The 21,362-nt window shown below is 44.8% G+C and overlaps 1 protein-coding gene across 1 annotated transcript; it reads right to left on the bottom strand.

The window, feature by feature from the left end:
* Window positions 1-6,098: 6,098 nt before the first annotated feature.
* LOC115121691 (uncharacterized) lies at window positions 6,099-20,987 on the bottom strand. Its single transcript, XM_065011211.1, has 9 exons — window positions 20,325-20,987; window positions 18,021-18,110; window positions 17,556-17,689; window positions 15,189-15,239; window positions 11,356-11,384; window positions 8,576-8,974; window positions 7,417-8,362; window positions 7,320-7,381; window positions 6,099-6,493 (listed from the first exon to the last, which is right to left on the bottom strand). Exons 1-9 carry the CDS (start codon window positions 20,465-20,467, stop codon window positions 6,449-6,451), a joined length of 1,899 nt encoding a protein of 632 aa, XP_064867283.1. The 5' UTR covers window positions 20,468-20,987; the 3' UTR covers window positions 6,099-6,448.
* Between the last annotated feature and the right edge of the window lie 375 nt (window positions 20,988-21,362).

Genomic DNA, 21,362 nt, shown 5'->3' with positions numbered 1-21,362 from the left:
TACAGGTACCACTTCCTGGTCCTGTTACGTCAGTACAACATAATACAGGTACCACTTCCTGGTTCTGTTACATCACTACAACATAATACAGGTACCACTTCCTGGTCCTGTTACATCACTACACCATAATACAGGTACCACTTCCTGGTCCTGTTACATCACTACAACATAATACAGGTACCACTTCCTGGTCCTGTTACATCACTACACCATAATACAGGTACCACTTCCTGGTTCTGTTACGTCACTACAACATAATACAGGTACCACTTCCTGGTCCTGTTACATCACTACACCATAATACAGGTACCACTTCCTGGTCCTGTTACATCACTACAACATAATACAGGTACCACTTCCTGGTCCTGTTACATCACTACACCATAATACAGGTACCACTTCCTGGTTCTGTTACGTCACTACAACATAATACAGGTACCACTTCCTGGTCCTGTTACATCACTACAACATAATACAGGTACCACTTCCTGGTCCTGTTACATCACTACACCATAATACAGGTACCACTTCCTGGTTCTGTTACATCACTACAACATAATACAGGTACCACTTCCTGGTCCTGTTACATCACTACAACATAATACAGGTACCACTTCCTGGTCCTGTTACATCACTACAACATAATACAGGTACCACTTCCTGGTCCTGTTACGTCACTACACCATAATACAGGTACCACTTCCTGGTCCTGTTACATCAGTACAACATAATACAGGTACCACTTCCTGGTCCTGTTACATCACTACAACATAATACAGGTACCACTTCCTGGTCCTGTTACATCACTACAACATAATACAGGTACCACTTCCTGGTCCTGTTACATCACTACAACATAATACAGGTACCACTTCCTGGTTCTGTTACATCACTACAACATAATACAGGTACCACTTCCTGGTCCTGTTACATCACTACACCATAATACAGGTACCACTTCCTGGTCCTGTTACATCACTACAACATAATACAGGTACCACTTCCTGGTTCTGTTACGTCACTACAACATAATACAAGTACCACTTCCTGGTCCTGTTACATCACTACAACATAATACAGGTACCACTTCCTGGTCCTGTTACATCACTACAACACAATACAGGTACCACTTCCTGGTCCTGTTACATCACTACACCATAATACAGGTACCACTTCCTGGTCCTGTTACATCACTACAACATAATACAGGTACCACTTCCTGGTCCTGTTACATCACTACAACATAATACAGGTACCACTTCCTGGTCCTGTTACATCACTACACATAATACAGGTACCACTTCCTGGTCCTGTTACATCACTACACCATAATACAGGTACCACTTCCTGGTCCTTTTACATCACTACACCATAATACAGGTACCACTTCCTGGTTCTGTTACATCACTACAACATAATACAGGTACCACTTCCTGGTCCTGTTACATCACTACAACATAATACAGGTACCACTTCCTGGTCCTGTTACATCACTACAACATAATACAGGTACCACTTCCTGGTCCTGTTACATCACTACACCATAATACAGGTACCACTTCCTGGTCCTGTTACATCACTACACCATAATACAGGTACCACTTCCTGGTCCTGTTACATCACTACACCATAATACAGGTACCACTTCCTGGTCCTGTTACATCACTACAACATAATACAGGTACCACTTCCTGGTCCTGTTACATCACTACAACATAATACAGGTACCACTTCCTGGTCCTGTTACATCACTACACCATAATACAGGTACCACTTCCTGGTCCTGTTACATCACTACACCATAATACAGGTACCACTTCCTGGTTCTGTTACGTCACTACAACATAATACAGGTACCACTTCCTGGTCCTGTTACATCACTACATAATACAGATACCACTTCCTGGTCCTGTTACATCACTACACCATAATACAGGTACCACTTCCTGGTTCTGTTACATCACTACACCATAATACAAGTACCACTTCCTGGTCCTGTTACATCACTACACCATAATACAAGTACCACTTCCTGGTCCTGTTACATCACTACACCATAATACAGATACTGTCTCGTATAACAGGGGGCTGTTCCATGTTTTGCTGACGGAGCATTTTAAACAGTCCCACTGTATTTGAGTCACTGCTCTGAGAGAGAGAGAGAGAGAGAGAGACAGAGAGAGAGAGAGAGAGAGAGAGAGACAGAGAGAGACAGAGAGAGAGAGAGAGAGAGAGAGAGAGAGAGAGAGAGAGAGAGAGACAGAGAGAGAGAGAGAGAGAGAGAGAGAGAGAGAGAGACAGAGAGAGAGAGAGAGAGAGAGAGACAGAGAGAGAGAGAGAGAGAGAGAGAGAGAGAGAGACAGAGAGAGAGACAGAGAGAGAGAGAGAGAGAGAGAGAGACAGAGAGAGAGAGACAGAGAGAGAGACAGAGAGAGAGGGAGAGAGACAGAGAGAGAGAGAGAGACAGAGAGAGAGAGAGAGAGAGAGAGAGAGAGAGAGAGACAGAGAGAGAGAGAGAAGAGAGGAATCAGAGAGAAACTATGTGAAACTATGATCTCTGTTATCCAGATGTCCACATCCAGACCTCGGTTAAATCCCAAACGGTACCCTATTCCCTACGTAGTGCACTATTTTATATCAGCGCCCTATGGCACTACTTTATTCACAAGACATACCCCAATGTGTCATGTTTGAAAGTAGTGCACTATATATATAGGGAATAGGGTGCCATAGGGCTCTGATATAAAGTAGTGCACTATATAGGGAATAGAGTACCATTTGGGACGCCCGTTCAGCAGGAAGTCATTCTCCCCTGCTCTAAGTGCTGGGATGGGAACACATTAACCAGTTGGTGTGGAGCTGAGATAAAGTCCAGTCATTTCTGCTTGACATTTAGCTCTGGGTCCAACCAGCACTATTAGCTCTAGTCCACTTAACCATGTCTACAACCGTTAACTCACAATTACACCTGACCTAACGGCCCAGCGCCGGACAGCATCTGGCAGGAGCTGGCTTGTTGTGACATTATCTTCATAACCAAATGACAATCATTTATTAAAGACATAATTTTACATGACAACATCAAAACATCTGGGAATAATGTCATGTTGCAATGGTCGTTATGAGTATGGTACTTTAATCAGAATTCAAGTGGTGTAACTATTCCAATGGATAAAATGATGCAGAGAGGTTCCATAAACAGGAAGTAGTATTATACAGTACAGAGGGGTTCCATAAACAGGAAGTAGTATTATACAAAGAGGTTCCATAAACAGGAAGTAGTATTATACAGTACAGAGGTTCCATAAACAGGAAGTAGTATTATACAGTATAGAGAGGTTCCATAAACAGGAAGTAGTATTATACAGTACAGAGGTTCCATAAACAGGAAGTAGTATTATACAGTATAGAGAGGTTCCATAAACAGGAAGTAGTATTATACAGTACAGAGGTTCCATAAACAGGAAGTAGTATTATACAGTACAGAGGTTCCATAAACAGGAAGTAGTATTATACAGTACAGAGGGGTTACATAAACAGGAAGTAGTATTAAACAGTACAGAGAGGTTCCATAAACAGGAAGTAGTATTATACAGTACAGAGGGGTTCCATAAACAGGAAGTAGTATTATACAGTACAGAGGTTCCATAAACAGGAAGTAGTATTATACAGTACAGAGGTTCCATAAACAGGAAGTAGTATTATACAGTATAGAGAGGTTCCATAAACAGGAAGTAGTATTATACAGTACAGAGGGGTTCCATAAACAGGAAGTAGTATTATACAGTATAGAGAGGTTCCATAAACAGGAAGTAGTATTATACAGTACAGAGGTTCCATAAACAGGAAGTAGTATCATACAGTACAGAGGTTCCATAAACAGGAAGTAGTATTATACAGTACAGAGGGGTTACATAAACAGGAAGTAGTATTATACAGTACAGAGAGGTTCCATAAACAGGAAGTAGTATTATACAGTACAGAGAGGTTCCATAAACAGGAAGTAGTATTATACAGTACAGAGGGGTTCCATAAACAGGAAGTAGTATTATACAGTACAGAGGTTCCATAAACAGGAAGTCTGATATACAGTACAGAGGGGTCTAAACAGGAAGTGTTTATACAGTGAGAGGTTCCATAAACAGGAAGTAGTATTATACAGTACAGAGGTTCCATAAACAGGAAGTAGTATTATACAACCCTTCATAAACCCTCCAGTATTATACAGTACTACTGAATGTTCCATGAACAGGAATTAGTATCATACCATCCAGAGAGACCCATAAACAGGAGACCTTCATAGACCCATAAACAGGAAGTAGTATTACAATAGTGTCTATGGAGGGTCCTGGAGGGTCTATGGATGGTTGATGTATTCTGATAGAGGACATTACAGTAGTGGCAGGGTAGCCTAGTGGTTAGAGCGTTGGATGTAACCAGAGGGTTGTGAGTTCAAACCTACATGGTACAACCATCCTGCCCCTGAACAGGCAGTTAACCCACTGTTCCCAGGCCGACCCTTGAAAATAGAATGTGTTCTTAACCAAATAAAGGTTAAATAAAGGTCCATATATATTAAAAAAAAATCCATAGACCCTCCATAGACACTACATTACAGTAGTATGTATGGAGAGGACATTACAGTAGTGTCTATGGAGGGTCTATGGATTTTTTTTTATGAGAATCTATCAGAATACATCAACCATCCATAGACCCTCAGTAGACCCTCCATAGACCCTCAGTAGACCTTCCATAGACCCTGCATAGACCCTCCATAGACACTACTGTAATGTCCTCTCCATACATACTACTGTGACATAGACCCTCCATACATACTACTGTGATGTCCTCTCCATACATACTATGTAATGTCCTCTATCAGAATACATCAACCATCCATAGACCTTCCATAGACCCTCCATAGACACTACTGTAATGTCCTCTATCAGAATACATCAACCATCCATAGACCCTCAGTAGACCTTCCATAGACCCTCCATACATACTACTGTAATGTCCTCTCCATACATACTACTGTGACACAGACTGACCAGGTGAAAGATACAATCCTTTTTGATGTCTGTTGTTAAATCCACTTCAGTCAGTCGTAGGTGAAGGGGAGGAGTCATGTTAAATCCACTTCAGTCAGTCTTAGGTGAAGGGGAGGAGTCATGTTAAATCCACTTCAGTCAGTCGTAGGTGAAGGGGAGGAGTCATGTTAAATCCACTTCAGTCAGTGTAGGTGAAGGGGAGGAGTCAGGTTAAATCCACTTCAGTCAGTGTAGGTGAAGGGGAGGAGTCATGTTAAATCCACTTCAGTCAGTCTTAGGTGAAGGGGAGGAGTCATGTTAAATCCACTTCAGTCAGTCTTAGGTGAAGGGGAGGAGTCATGTTAAATCCACTTCAGTCAGTCTTAGGTGAAGGGGAGTCATGAGTCAGGTTGAAGAAGAATTTTTAAGCCTTGAGACAACTGAGACATGGATTGTGTATGTGTGACATTCAGAGGGTGAAAGGGCAAGACAAAATATGTACATGCCTTTAAACGGGGTGTGGTAGTAGGTACCTGGCGCACCAGTTAGAGTGTGTCAAGAACTGCAACGATGCTGGGTTTTCACACTGAACAGTTTCCCGTGTGTATCAAGAACGGTCCACCACCCAAAGGACATCCAGCCAACCTGACACAACTGTGGGAAGCATTGGAGTCAACATGGGCCAGCATCCCTGTGGAAGGCTTTCAACACCTTTTAGAGACCCTGTGGAAGGCTTTCAACACCTTGTAGAGACCCTGTGGAAGGCTTTCAACACCTTGTAGAGTCCCTGTGGAAGGCTTTCAACACCTTGTAGAGTCCCTGTGGAATGCTTTCAACACCTTGTAGAGTCCCTGTGGAAGGCTTTCAACACCTTGTAGAGACCCTGTGGAAGGCTTTCAACACCTTGTAGAGTCCACGCCCGATGAATTGAGGCTGTTCTGTAGGTTAAAAGGGGGTGCAACTCAATCATGTTTTGTACACTCAGTGTATAGCTGCACTAGTTTTTCTCTCTCTCTCTCTGCTCAAGACAGCTTGAGTTTCAATTTCCAAGTACAATCAATGTGTGGATAAGGGAAAATGCATTTAATTTATATTTGCTAATAAAACACATTTAACACAGAGATAACACAAGTCTACACATTTCCTAAATACAATAACATTGACCAAAGAATTGTCTTCCTGCTGAATCTGCAGGGTGCTGATTGGTTTGTTGCTGAATCTGCATGGTGCTGATTGGTTTGTTGCTGAATCTGCAGGGTGCTGATTGGTTTGTTGCTGAATCTGCAGGGTGCTGATTGGTTTGTTGCTGAATCTGCAGGGTGCTGATTGGTTTGTTGCTGAATCTGCAGGGTGCTGATTGGTTTGTTGCTGAATCTGCAGGGTGCTGATTGGTTTGTTGCTGAATCTGCAGGGTGCTGCTATTTCTTCTTGTATTCAGGGAATAATTTTCTCCATGTGATATTCTGCATAGCAACAGAATCAATAGAATATATTTTATCATTATACAGTGTGGGTATATACAGTACCAGTCAAAAGGTTGGACACACCTACTCATTCAAGGGTTTATCTTTATTTTTAATATTTTCTACAGAAATTCCATCATTTGGTGTTTTGTTGATGGTGGTGGAAAACGCTGGTCTCAGTCACCACTCCAGAATCATAAGTGTTCAATTGGGTTGAGATCTGGTGACTGAGACACACACACACACACACACACACACACACACACACACACACACACCTTTAAACCCCTCATGCTCCATCTGAGAGCCACTGAGATCCGAAAGTCACTGAGATCTCTTCTTCTATCCACGGTAACCAAAATAATGGACAACTGGGCATTTTTATACATGACCCTAAGCATGATGGGATGTTAATTGCTAATTAACTCAGGAACCACACCTGTGTAGAAGCACCTGCTGCTTTCCATATATGTTGAATCCCTCATTTACTCGAGTGTTTCCTTTATTTTGCCAGTTACGTGTATGTCTGCAGTGAGTGCAGTCAGATGTTGGTAGGAACACATACAGTATGTTGTCGTTCACAGTTACACTCGAGTGTTTCCTTTATTTTGCCAGTTACGTGTATGTTTGCAGTGAGTGCAGTCAGATGTTGGTAGGAACACATACAGTATGTTGTCGTTCACAGTTACACTCGAGGGTTTCCTTTATTTTACCAGTTACCTGGACTGTATATATTTTTATGTAAGAATCTTTTCATTTTGCATAACATCGTGATGATCATTTTGTGTATCTAGATACTCAAGGACTATTTCAGTAGTTATTTTACCTTCTTGCCCCAAGTAGACTCCTTGGACTTCAGGTTCTCCAGCATCTCATAGGTGTTTCCTCCTGGTCTGTGGCGGTGCTTTGTGTCCTCTTTTGGCCACCGTCCCCTGGGATCTGCTCATAGGTGTTGTCAGTAATCAGATGACGGGGAGGAGATGGCCCCTCTGGAACCTCTGCATACATACTCTCCTCCTGTTGGGTAGTCTGGTCCTGGGGGCTTCTGCCACGGTCCCCTTCTCTCTGCTTCTGTGGTACCTTCCAGGGGGCGTCCCGGCCCTCACCAAGCCCGACAGAGGCCTGGTACAGTGGGTTGATGCTCAGCTGATCCAGGCTTTGTGGTCCACCGTGGATCTGTGGCCGGGGGCTTTCCCTGGGGTCCTGAAGAGAGTAGGCGTTGCAGGTGACCCTCTTGGAGGGATTGGGGGAGTGAGAGGTGTTGGGGAAGCAAGGGATGGTTATCCTGTCGGAGTACCCCTCCTCCTCCTCCTCCTCCTCCGTGGCGTCGTCCAGGCGGGGTAGAGAGCGGCTCCGTCCATCTGGCAGGGTCAGCTCAGAGTACATGACTCCTCCTGCTGCTGTGGAGGTGTTATTGAAGGACCAGGGCCCAGTGCTTCTCCTCTGGTTCAGACTCCCAGTACTGGCCAGTCTCTCCACTTTGTTCTGGTTCGTGTGTATTTCTGCGTATTGGGTTTGACCATGAGATTTGGTCTTGGTTTGGTCATGATGTATTTCTGCGTATTGGGTTTGACCATGAGATGTGGTCTTGGTTTGGTCATGATGTATTTCTGCGTATTGGGTTTGACCGTGAGATGTGGTCTTGGTTTGGTCATGATGTATCTCAGCGTATTGGGTTTGACCGTGAGATGTGGTCCTGGTTTGGTCATGATGTATCTCAGCGTATTGGGTTTGACCGTGAGATGTGGTCCTGGTTTGGTCATGATGTATTTCAGCGTATTGGGTTTGAGACGGGCTCTTGTCAGACAAGGTTCCACTCAGAGAGTGGGTCAGAGGTGGGCCTCGCCTTGGTACTGGAGGAACTGCTTGCTAAAGACAGAACACAGGAAATACATTGGGTTTTTACTCATAGAATATTTCTGTATGAAATGTGCAGAGGTTAAAGGTCACCGGAAGATGAACTAATACCACCACTGGAAATGTTTCCTGCACCATAGGTCATGACCCTGTCGGGTAATACCATGTAATTACGTCACCACTTATAACCTGACTTCAGCCATCGTAGCGGCTTGCCTACTGTACCTGTGGGAGGGACTTCCTGCCAATGGATACTGTTGATGTCAACTTCCTGTTGTTGGTTTTGGGCGGCAGCACGGGTGGCACTGCAGGGGGCTGCCTAGTTGGCGGCAGGTCATTCCATTGGTGCTGCTCATTCCGTGGGTCATTCCGTGGGTCGTTCCGTGGGTCATTCCGTGGGTCATTCCGTGGGTCGTTCCGTGGGTCATTCCGTGGGTCATTCCGTGGGTCATTCCGTGGGTCATTGTGATGGTCCTTTTGATGGTCATTCTGTTGGTGTTGGTCATTCTTCTGTTCGTTCTGCTGGTCCCAGTAACTTCTCAGGGCTCGGACACTGACCCCACCGGTCTTCTTCTTCTCTTTGGCCTCGAACTGCACCACATCATACAGCTCTCCTGAGCTTGACTAAAACACAGAACACAGATAGACTAAAAAGATGCACAGAACACAGATAGACTGGGATGGCATGAGAAGATACAACACAGATAGACTGGGATGGCATGAGAAGATGCAACACAGATAGACTGGGATGGCATGAGAAGATAGACTGGGATGGCATGAGAAGATGCAACACAGATAGACTGGGATGGCATGAGAAGATGCAACACAGATAGACTGGGATGGCATGAGAAGATAGACTGGGATGGCATGAGAAGATACAACACAGATAGACTGGGATGGCATGAGAAGATACAACACAGATAGACTGGGATGGCATGAGAAGATACAACACAGATAGACTGGGATGGCATGAGGAGAAGATAGACTGGGATGGCATGAGAAGATACAACACAGATAGACTGGGATGGCATGAGAAGATACATGATATGAGAAGATAGACTGGGATGGCATGAGAAGATAGACTGGGATGGCATGAGAAGATGCAACACAGATAGACTGGGATGGCATGAGAAGATGCAACACAGATAGACTGGGATGGCATGAGAAGATACAACACAGATAGACTGGGATGGCATGAGAAGATACAACACAGATAGACTGGGATGGCATGAGAAGATACAACACAGATAGACTGGGATGGCATGAGAAGATGCAACACAGATAGACTGGGATGGCATGAGAAGATACAACACAGATAGACTGGATGGCATGAGAAGATAGACTGGGATGGCATGAGAAGATACAACTGGGATGGCAGATAGATAGACTGGGATGGCATGAGAAGATAGACTGGGATGGCATGAGAAGATGCAACACAGATAGACTGGAATGGCATGAGAAGATACAACACAGATAGACTGGGATGGCATGAGAAGATACAACACAGATAGACTGGGATGGCATGAGAAGATACAACACAGATAGACTGGGATGGCATGAGAAGATAGACTGGGATGGCATGAGAAGATACAACACAGATAGACTGGGATGGCATGAGAAGATACAACACAGACTGGGATGGCATGAGAAGATAGACTGGGATGGCATGAGAAGATAGACTGGGATGGCATGAGAAGATGCAACACAGATAGACTGGGATGGCATGAGAAGATAGACTGGGATGGCATGAGAAGATGCAACACAGATAGACTGGGATGGCATGAGAAGATACAACACAGATAGACTGGGATGGCATGAGAAGATAGACTGGGATGGCATGAGAAGATACAACACAGATAGACTGGGATGGCATGAGAAGATAGACTGGGATGGCATGAGAAGATACAACACAGATAGACTGGGATGGCATGAGAAGATACAACACAGATAGACTGGGATGGCATGAGAAGATAGACTGGGATGGCATGAGAAGATAGACTGGGATGGCATGAGAAGATGCAACACAGATAGACTGGGATGGCATGAGAAGATAGACTGGGATGGCATGAGAAGATAGATGGCTGGGATGGATAGACTGGGAATGAGAAGATACAACACAGATAGGCTGGGATGGCATGAGAAGATAGACTGGGATGGCATGAGAAGATACAACACAGATAGACTGGGATGGCATGAGAAGATGCAACACAGATAGACTGAGGATGGCATGAGAAGATTGACTGAACACAGTCCAGATAGACTGGGATGGACTTGACTGAGAAGATACAACACCATAGGCTTCCTCTACAGACAAGGTTACATTTTAACCAACGACTGGGATGGTTCACCCTGAGAAGATAGACTCTGTCATGGATGGTTCCTAATTGACAACAGTATGTAGAGGTGAGGGACTATGAGAAGATGCAACAACAGATATGACACCTGGGATGTTATTGGTTCTACCTGAGAAGATGCACCTGACAACAGACATAGAAGACTGGGATGGTTCAACAAGATAGACTGGGATGGCATGAGAAGATACAACACAGATAGACTGGGATGGCATGAGAAGATACAACACAGATAGACTGGGTCCACCTGACAACAGCATGAGAAGATACAACACAGATAGAGGTGGGATGGTCATGAGAAGATAGACTGGTCATGTTATGGACAACAGTGAGAAGATGCAACACAGAACACAGTTAGACTGCAACAGTAACTCTGTCATGTTATTGGTTCACAGCTGTCCTATGAGCTTGACTGAACACAGTCCACAGATAGACTGGGATGGGACTCTGTCATGAGAAGATAACTCTGACTGGGTTCTCTACCTGACAACAGACTGTGACTTGACTGAACACAGATAGACTGTCAACTCCTACCTGAAGTATGTAGGCACTCTGTCATGTTATTGGTTCTTCCTCTATCAGACAAGGTTACATTTTAACCAACGTTTTCCCAACTGTGAGGGACTGACTCTGTCATGTTATTGGTTCACCTACCTGACAACAGTATGTAGAGGTGAGGGACTCTGTCATGTCATTGGTTCTCCTACCTGACAACAGTAACTCTGTCATGTTACTGGTTCTCCTACCTGACAACAGTAACTATCTGTCATGTTATTGGTTCACCTACCTGACAACAGTAACTCTGTCATGTTATTGGTTCTCCTACCTGACAACAGTAACTCTGTCATGTTATTGGTTCTCCTACCTGACAACAGTACATAGAGGTGAGGGACTCTGTCATGTTATTGGTTCACCTACCTGACAACAGTATGTAGAGGTGAGGACTCTGTCATGTCATTGGTTCTCCTACCTGGTGAGGGACTCTGTCATGTTATTGGTTCACCTACCTGACAACAGTATGTAGAGGTGAGGACTCTGTCATGTTATTGGTTCTCCTACCTGACAACAGTATGTAGAGGTGAGGGACTCTGTCATGTTATTGGTTCACCTACCTGACAACAGTAAGAGGTGAGGGGACTCTGTCATGTTATTGGTTCTCCTACCTGACAACAGTAACTCTGTCATGTCATTGGTATTGGTGAGGACTCACCTACCTGACAACATGTATGTAGACAACAGTACGTAGAGGTGAGGGACTCTGTCATGTTATTGGTTCACCTACCTGACAACAGTATGTAGAGGTGAGGGACTCTGTCATGTCATTGGTTCTCCTACCTGACAACAGTAACTGAGGACTGTCATGTTATTGGTTCACCTACCTGACAACAGTATGTAGAGGTGAGGGACTCTGTCATGTTATTGGTTCTCCTACCTGACAACAGTAACTCTGTCATGTCATTGGTTCTCCTACCTGACAACAGTAACTCTGTCATGTTATTGGTTCACCTACCTGACAACAGTATGTAGAGGACTCTGTCATGTTATTGGTTCTCCTACCTGACAACAGTATGTAGAGGTGAGGGACTCTGTCATGTTATTGGTTCTGTCATGTTATTGGTTCTCCCAACAGTACCTGACAACAGTAACTCTGTCATGTTATTGGTTCTCCTACCTGACAACAGTATGTCAGAGACAACAGTGAGGGACTCTGTCATGTTATTGGTTCTCCTACCTGACAACAGTATGTAGAGGTGAGGGACTCTGTCATGTCATTGGTTCTCCTACCTGACAACAGTATGTAGAGGTGAGGGACTCTGTCATGTCATTGGTTCTCCTACCTGACAACAGTATGTAGAGGTGAGGACTCTGTCATGTCTGGTTCTCTACCTGACAACAGTATGTAGAGGTCTCTGTCATGACAACAGTATGTAGAGGTGAGGACTCTGTCATGTCATTGGTTCTCCTACCTGACAACAGTAACTCTGTCATGTTATTGGTTCTCCTACCTGACAACAGTATGTAGAGAGGGACTCTGTCATGTCATTGGTTCTCCTACCTGACAACAGTAACTCTGTCACTACTCTGTCATGTTTGGTTCTCCTACCTGAAACAGTATGTTATTGGTTCTCCTACCTGACAACAGTATGTAGAGGTGAGGACTCTGTCATGTTATTGGTTCTCCTACCTGACAACAGTATGTAGAGGTGAGGGACTCTGTCATGTCATTGGTTCTCCTACCTGACAACAGTATGTAGAGGTGAGGGACTCTGTCATGTAACTCTGTCATTGGTTCTCCTACCTGACAACAGTAAATGTTACTGGTTCTCCTACCTGACAGCAGTAACTCTGTCATGTTATGGGTTCTCCTACCTGACAACAGTATGTAGTATGTAGAGGTGAGGGACTCTGTCATGTCATTGGTTCTCCTACCTGACAACAGTAACTCTGTCATGTTATTGGTTCTCCTACCTGACCTGACAACAGTTCTGACAACAGTATGTAGAGGTGAGGGTCACTGACTGTCATGTCATTGGTTCTCCTACCTGACAACAGTAGACTCTGTCATGTTATTGGTTCTCCTACCTGACAACAGTAACTCTGACAACCTACCTGACAACAGTACGTAGAGGTGAGGGACTCTGTCATGTTATTGGTTCTCCTACCTGACAACAGTATGTAAGGTGAGGGACTCTGTCATGTTATTGGTTCTCCTACCTGACAACAGTATGTAGAGGTGAGGGACTCTGTTATGTCATTGGTTCTCCTACCTGACAACAGTATGTAGAGGTGAGGGACTCTGTCCTACCTGACAACAGTAACTCTGTGTTATTGGTTCAGACAGTATGTGAGGGACTCTGTCATGTCATTGGTTCTCCTACCTGACAACAGTAACTCTGTCATGTCATTGGTTCTCCTACTGATTGACAAGGGACTCTGTTCTCTGTTATTGGTTCTCCTACCTGACAACAGTTAGAGGTGAGGACTCTGGTTATTGGTTCTCCTACCTGACAACAGACAACAGTACAACAGTATGTAGAGGTGAGGACTCTGTGTCATGTCATGTTATTGGTATCTCTGTCATGTTATTGGTTCTCCTACCTGACAACTCTGTCATGTTATTGGTTCTCCTACCTGACAACAGTAGAGGTGAGGGACTCTGTCATGTTATTGGTTCACCTTGACAACAGTAACTCAGTCATGTTATTGGTTCTCCTACCTGACAACAGTATGTCTGTCAGTGACCTGACAACAGTAACTCATGTTATTGGTCCACCTACCTGACAACAGTGTAGAGGTGAGGACTCTGTCATGTTATTGGTTCACCTACCTGAAACAGTTAAATGTTAACTCTGTCATGTTCTTGGTTCCCTACCTGACAACAGTATGTAGAGGTGAGGGACTCTGTCATGTCATTGGTTCTCCTACCTGACAACAACTCTGTCATGTCATTGGTTCTCCTATCTGACAACAGTATGTAGGAGGACTCTGTCATGTCATTGGTTCTCCTACCTGACAACAGTAACTCTGGGTTCTCCTACCTGACAACAGTAACTCTGTCATGTCATTGGTTCTCCTACCTGATGTGAGGACTCTGTCATTGACAACAGTAACTCTGTCATGTTCTCCTGTTATTGGTTCACCTACCTGACAACAGTATGTAGAGGTAGGGACTCTGTCATGTTATTGGTATGTAGAGGTGAGGGACTCACCTACCTGACAACAGTATGTTATTGGTTCACCTACCTGACAGAGGTGAGGGACTCTGTCATGTCATTGGTTCTCCTACCTGACAACTCTGTCATGTATTGGTTCACCTACCTGACAACAGTATGTAGAGGACTCTGTCATGTTATTGGTTCTCCTACCTGACAAACAGTAACTCTGTCATGTCATTGGTTCTCCTACCTGACAACAGTATGTAGAGGTGAGGGACTCTGTAGAGGTGAGGGACTCTGTCATGTCTTGTCACCTGACATTGGTCTGTCATGTTATTGGTTCTCCTACAACAGTGACAACAGTATGTAGAGGTCTTATTGGTTCTCCTCCTGACAACAGTATGTCTCTGTCATGTCATTGGTTCTCCTACCTGACAACAGTATGTAGAGGTGAGGGACTCTGTCATGTTATTGGTTCTCCTACCTGACAACAGTATGTAGAGGTGAGGGACTCTGTCATGTCATTGGTTCTCCTACCTGACAACAGTATGTAGAGGTGAGGACTCTGTCATGTTATTGGTTCACCTACCTGACAACAGTATGTAGAGGTGAGGACTCTGTTATGTCATTGGTTCTCCTAACTATGTAGAGGTGAGGACTGTCATGTTCTCCTATTGGTTATTGGTTCTCCTACCTGACCTGATGTCATTGGTTCTCCTACCTGACAGTAACTCTGTCATGTTATTGGTTCACCTACCTGACAACAGTATGTAGAGGTGAGGACTCTGTCATGTTATTGGTTCACCTACCTGACAACAGTACCTGACCTACCTGACAGTATGTCAGAGGTGAGGGACTCTGTCATGTCATTGGTTCTCCTACCTGACAACAGTACGTAGAGGTGAGGGACTCTGTCATGTTATTGGTTCTTCTCTCTGTCATGTCATTGGTTCTCCTACCTGACAACAGTATGTAAGGTGAGGGACTCTGTCATGTTATTGGTTCTCCTACTGACAACAGTATGTAGATGTTATTGGTTCTCTGACAACAGTAACTCTGTCATGTTATTGGTTCTCCTACCTGACAACATGTAACTCTGTCATGTTATTGGTTCACCTACCTGACAACAGTAACTCTGTCATGTTATTGGTTCTCCTACCTGACAACAGTATGTAGAGGTGAGGGACTCTGTCATGTCATTGGTTCTGTCTCTCCTACCTGACAACAGTAACTCTGTCATGTTATTGGTTCACCTACCTGACAACAGTATCGTCATGAGGTTGAGTAACTCTGTCATGTTATTGGTTCTCCTACCTGACAACAGTATGTAGAGGTGAGGACTCTGTCATGTCATTGTCATGTTATTGGTTCTCCTACCTGACAACAGACAACAGTAACTCTGTCATGTCATTGGTTCTCCTACCTGACAACAGTATGTAGAGGTGAGGGACTCTGTCATGTTATTGGTTCACCTACCTGACAACAGTACCTGACAACAGTTATGAACTCTGTCATGTTATTGGTTCTCCTACCTGACAACAGTATGTGAGGTGACTCTGTCATGTTATTGGTTCTCCTACCTGACAACAGTAACTCTGTCATGTTATTGGTTCTCCTACCTGACAACAGTATGTACTCTGTCATGTCATTGGTTCTCCTACCTGACAACAGTACTCTGTCATGTTATTGGTTCTCCTACCTGACAACAGTATGGTTCTGTTATTGGTTCTCCTACCTGACAACAGTATGTCATTGGTTCTCCTACCTGACAACAGTATGTGAGGGACTCTGTCATGTTATTGGTTCTCCTACCTGACAACAGTGTCACAACAGTATGTAGAGGTGAGGACTCTGTCATGTTGACAACAGTATGGTTCTCATGTTATTGGTTCTCCTACCTGACAACAGTAACTCTGTCATGTTAGGTTCTCCTACCTGACAACAGACTCTGTCATGTCATGACAACAGTACGGTTCTCATGTTATTGGTCTACCTGACAACAGTATGTAGAGGTGAAGGACTCTGTCATGTTATTGGTTCTCCTACCTGACAACAGTATGTAGAGGTGAGGGACTCTGTCATGTTATTGGTTCTCCTACCTGACAACAGTATGTGAGGGACTCTGGTGAGTATGTAGACTCTGTCATGTCATTGGTTCTCCTACCTGACAACAGTATGTAAGGTGAAGGACTCTGTCATTTATTGGTTCTCCTACCTGACAACTGACTCTGTCATGTTATTGGTTCAGACAACAGTATGTAGAGGTGAGGGTCTCTGTCATGTAACTCTGTGGGTTCTCCTACCTGACAACAGTCTGTCATGTAGACAACAGTATGTGAGGTGAGGGACTCTGTCATGTCATTGGTTCAACATTGTAGTTCTGTCCTACCTGACAAAGTCGCTCTGGATAAGAGCGTATGACTTAAATGTTAAATGTTAAACAGTAACTCTGTCATGTTATTGGTTCACGAGGGACTCTGTCATGTCATTGGTTATTGGTTATTGGTTTCTCCTACCTGACATGTCATTGGTTCTCCTACCTGACAACAGTAACTCTGTCATGTCATTGGTTACAACAGTATGTAGAGGTGAGGGACTCTGTCATGTTCACCTACCTGACAACAGTACATAGAGGTGAGGGACTCTGTCATGTTATTGGTTCTCTACCTGACAACAGTAACTCTGTCATTCTCCTACCTGTAACTCTGTCATGTTATTGGTTCTCCTACCTGACAACAACAGTACATGACAACAGTATGTAGAGGTGAAGGACTCTGTCATGTTATTGGTTCTCCTACCTGACAACAGTATGTAGAGGTGAGGACTCTGTCATGTTATTGGTTCTCCTACCTGACAACAGTATGTAGAGGTGAGGACTCTGTCATTGGTTCTCCTACCTGACAACAGTATGTAGACCTGACAACAGTATGTAGAGGTGAGGGACTCTGTCATGTACCTGACAACAGGTAGAGGACTCTGTCATGTCATTGGTTCTCCTACCTGACAACAGTAACTCTGTCATGTTATTGTTCTCCTACCTGACAACAGTAACTGTCATGACAACAGTACATAGAGGTGACTGACTCTGTCATGTTATTGGTTCTCCTACCTGACAACAGTATGTAGAGGTGAGGACTCTGTCTGTCATTGGTTCTCCTACCTGACAACAGTAACACTGTCAAGAGGTGACTCTCCAACAAGGCTGGATGGGATGGACTCTGTAGTGCTCTATCAGTTCCGTGAGGCTGTGGTGAGGCTGGTCGTCCCCGGAGATAGCGAACAGCCCAGCTTGGTCCTGGTTGATCACAAAATGGCGGCAGCGATCTTGTCCTCTGAGGAAGAGGAAGGGTTACAAGAGGAAGAGTACAGGTTTAGTGAAGCGAGATGAGACGGCATGAGAAGATACAACACTGACTACAAACCTTGTTTGGTGTAACAGTGTGTGAACAATCTAAATAGACTTCCTGTTCATTCCTTCTATTGAACATAACCTTCTGGGGGGGGGGGGGGGGGAACACATGCAATTGCAATCATTTAAACCTTTCCCAACCCACTGTAGGCTAAGCTGCACATTTCATTTATTTATTTTTTTAAGGAATGAAATGATATGTTGATGTTTTGTTATGATGTGTCTTAGGTAACCAAACCAGTACGAGGAATCACTTGTATGAGAGGATGTATCCTACAGCTTTGTCACTGAGTCTGATGAGAAAACATCCCAGAGGCTTGTCTCTCAGCTGATCCTCTGCTTCCCTGACAGGAAGGAAGTAGAGAACAAAATACGCTGTCAACTGATTTCACAGGGAAATTAGCTTTAATATATATAGCACATTGTTACATATTGTTTTATCTTTATCTCTTTCCCTCTTTATCTCTCTCTCTCTCTCCCTCTCCCTCTCTCTCTCTCTCTCTGTCTCTTTCTCCCTCTCCCTCTCCCTCTCTCTCTCGCTCTCTCTCTCCCTCTTTATCTCTCTCCCTCTCTCTCTATCTCTCTCTGTCTCTCTCTGTCTCTCTCTGTCTATCTCTCTCTTTCTCTCTCTCTCTCTCTCTCTGTCTCCCTCTCTCTCTCTGTCTCCCTCTCTCTCTCTGTCTCTCTCTGTCTCTGTCTCTCTCTCTCTCTCTCTCTCTCTCTCTCTCTCTCTCTCTCTCTGTCTCTCTCTCTCTCTCTATGACAGGCCTGATGAAAAACAGAAAAAGGTTCGGTGAAATTTCAAAATGTCGACAAAACAAAATACTCTAGACAACGTGGGAAATGTTGGTGGAAATGCCTTTTATGCGCAGATATTGATATAACAACCATCGTATCGAAGTTAACTTGGGAGTCACGCGATGACATGTTGTGTGGTCCTCCCACTACGACTCATTGGGGGAAACCATGCAGTTTATTAGGCTACAGACCATGGCTTATTCTGGTGACATGATGATCGATGCTTGGCTGCTTTTGTATGTAATAATAATCTCGATATGTAGGTTATTCCAGACAACAGCAGATACCAGAACGGGACACTTTTTGTGTGTGAAAGACATCAGTAGAGTTGATCATTTTATATTTATTTAACTAGGAAAGTCAGTTAAGAACAAATTCTTATTTTCATTGACGGCCTAGGAACAGTGGGTTAACTGTCTTGTTCAGGGGCAGAACGACAGATTTTTACCTTGTCAGCTCAGGGACTCGAGTTTGCAACCTTTCGGTTACTAGTCCAACGCTCTAACCACTAGACTACCCTGCCACCCCTCCACTCTAACCACTAGACTACCTGCCGCCCCTCCACTCCCTAACCACTAGACCCTGCCGCCCCTCCACTCTAACCACTAGACTACCTGCCGCCCCTCCAATCTAACCACTAGACTACCTGCCTCCCCTCCACTCTAACCACTAGTCTACCTGCCGCCCCTCCACCCCTCCACTCTAACCACTAGTCTACCTGCCGCCCCTCCACTCTAACCACTAGACTACCTGCTGCCCCTCCGCCCCCCACTCTAACCACTAGTCTACCTGCAGCCCCTCCGCCCCTCCACTCTAACCACTAGTCTACCTGCAGCCCCTCCACCCCTCCACTCTAACCACTAGTCTACCTGCAGCCCCTCTGCCCCTCCACTCTAACCACTAGTCTACCTGCCGCCCCTCCGCCCCTCCACTCTAACCACTAGTCTACCTGCCGCCCCTCCACTCTAACCACTAGTCTACCTGCAGCCCCTCCGCCCCTCCACTCTAACCACTAGTCTACCTGCAGCCCCTCCGCCCCTCCACTCTAACCACTAGTCTACCTGCCGCCCCTCCGCCCCTCCACTCTAACCACTAGTCTACCTGCCGCCCCTCCGCCCCTCCACTCTAACCACTAGTCTACCTGCCGCCCCTCCGCCCCTCCACTCTAACCACTAGTCTACCTGCCGCCCCTCCGCCCCTCCACTCTAACCACTAGTCTACCCCCATAATGTGATGGAAGCCCATTCAACCTGAATGTTTTATTCGGTACATGGGAATCATTACACACAGCATTTTATCTACAACAAGTTCATTTTGATGGCGCTGGTGGGGAAAATGTCTTTATTCTGATTTTAAAATGTTCACATGAACATCTGTTCGCGATTGGATAGAAACCCACTGTATCTTCAGTCTCTCTCTTTGCACCATTTATTCACTGACAAATGACAATTACTTGAGATAAAGAGCCTCAAAAAAAGACCCTTCTTTCTGCCTGTTTCAGAGGCCGTGGTTTTGAATCGACAGTATAATGTATTACTATATTCAATGAAACAATGAGGCATCCAAAACGATGTTACAGTTTGTAGTCAGAGAACTTCATCTGCTTTCAGACCTTCAATATATACAATATATATAATATATATAATATATATATATATCAATATACCTCAAAACAGAGATCTGATCTGCTAAAACACTGAGACAACGTATTCCCACTGCTGTCCTGTCCAGATTCCTCATTATGCAAGTACAGCACTTACTTCCTGGTGGTGAAGCCTTGGAACCAATCGGGAAAGTTTCCTTCATGGAGGAGAATGAGAGGGGCCTGGGTCTCTGTAAACCACTTTAGAACCAGCTCCCTCAGCCCTCCTCCTCCTCCTCCTCCCTCTGTTATAGACTCCATATGAAGGTCCACACAGCTGGTCCTCTGTTCTATTCTCTCTCCCTGTTCTCTGTCTCTCTCTCCTTCCTCTCTGTCTCTCTCTCCTTCCTCTCTGTCTCTCTCTCCTTCCTCTCTGTCTCTCTCCTTCCTCTCTGTCTCTCTCTCCTTTCTCGGTCTCTCTCCTTCCTCTCTGTCTCTCTCCTTCCTCTCTGTCTCTCTCTGTCTCTCTCTCTCTGTCTCTCTCTCTCTGTCTCTCTCTCTCTCTGTCTCTCTCTCTCTGTCTCTCTCTCTCTGTCTCTCTCTCTCTCTGTCTCTCTCTCTCTCTGTCTCTCTCTCTCTGTCTCTCTCTCTCTCTGTCTCTCTCTCTCTCTCTGTCTGTCACCAGGTCCGAGCAGCGTAGAAACAGCGGGTAACAGCCGTCTTCTCAGTCCTTAATGAAAGTTGTCCGTCACAGGTTGAAAACAGATCCTAGAAGAATAGACACCAGGACATCGCTGAAACACACCACATCTTATACTCAGCACATACAGCAGCTCTGACAATGGTTGGAGATTAAGTGCCTCATTTTCATATTTTCCGTTGAACGTCATCCAGTGTCCGTGTGTGTGTGTGTGTGTGTGTGTATTCATGCGTATGTGTGTGTGTGTGTGTGTGTGTATTCATGCGTATGTGTGTGTGTGTGTGTGTGTGTGTGCATTTGTGTGTGTGTGTGCATTCATGCGTATGTGTGTGTGTGTGTGTATTTGTGTGTGTGTGTGCATTTGTGTGTGTGTGTGTGTGTGCATTCATGCGTATGTGTGTGTGTGTGTGTGTATGTGTGTGTGTGTGTGTGTGTGTGTGTATTCATGCGTATGTGTGTGCGTGTGCATTTGTGTGTGTGTGTGCATTCATGCGTATGTGTGCGTGTGTGTGTATT

The sequence above is a fragment of the Oncorhynchus nerka genome, linkage group LG27 (assembly GCF_034236695.1).
Source record: "Oncorhynchus nerka isolate Pitt River linkage group LG27, Oner_Uvic_2.0, whole genome shotgun sequence".
Taxonomy (NCBI): domain Eukaryota; kingdom Metazoa; phylum Chordata; class Actinopteri; order Salmoniformes; family Salmonidae; genus Oncorhynchus; species Oncorhynchus nerka.
The sequence above is the reverse complement of the archived record's forward strand: the minus strand, read 5'-3'. Positions and strand labels throughout refer to the sequence as shown.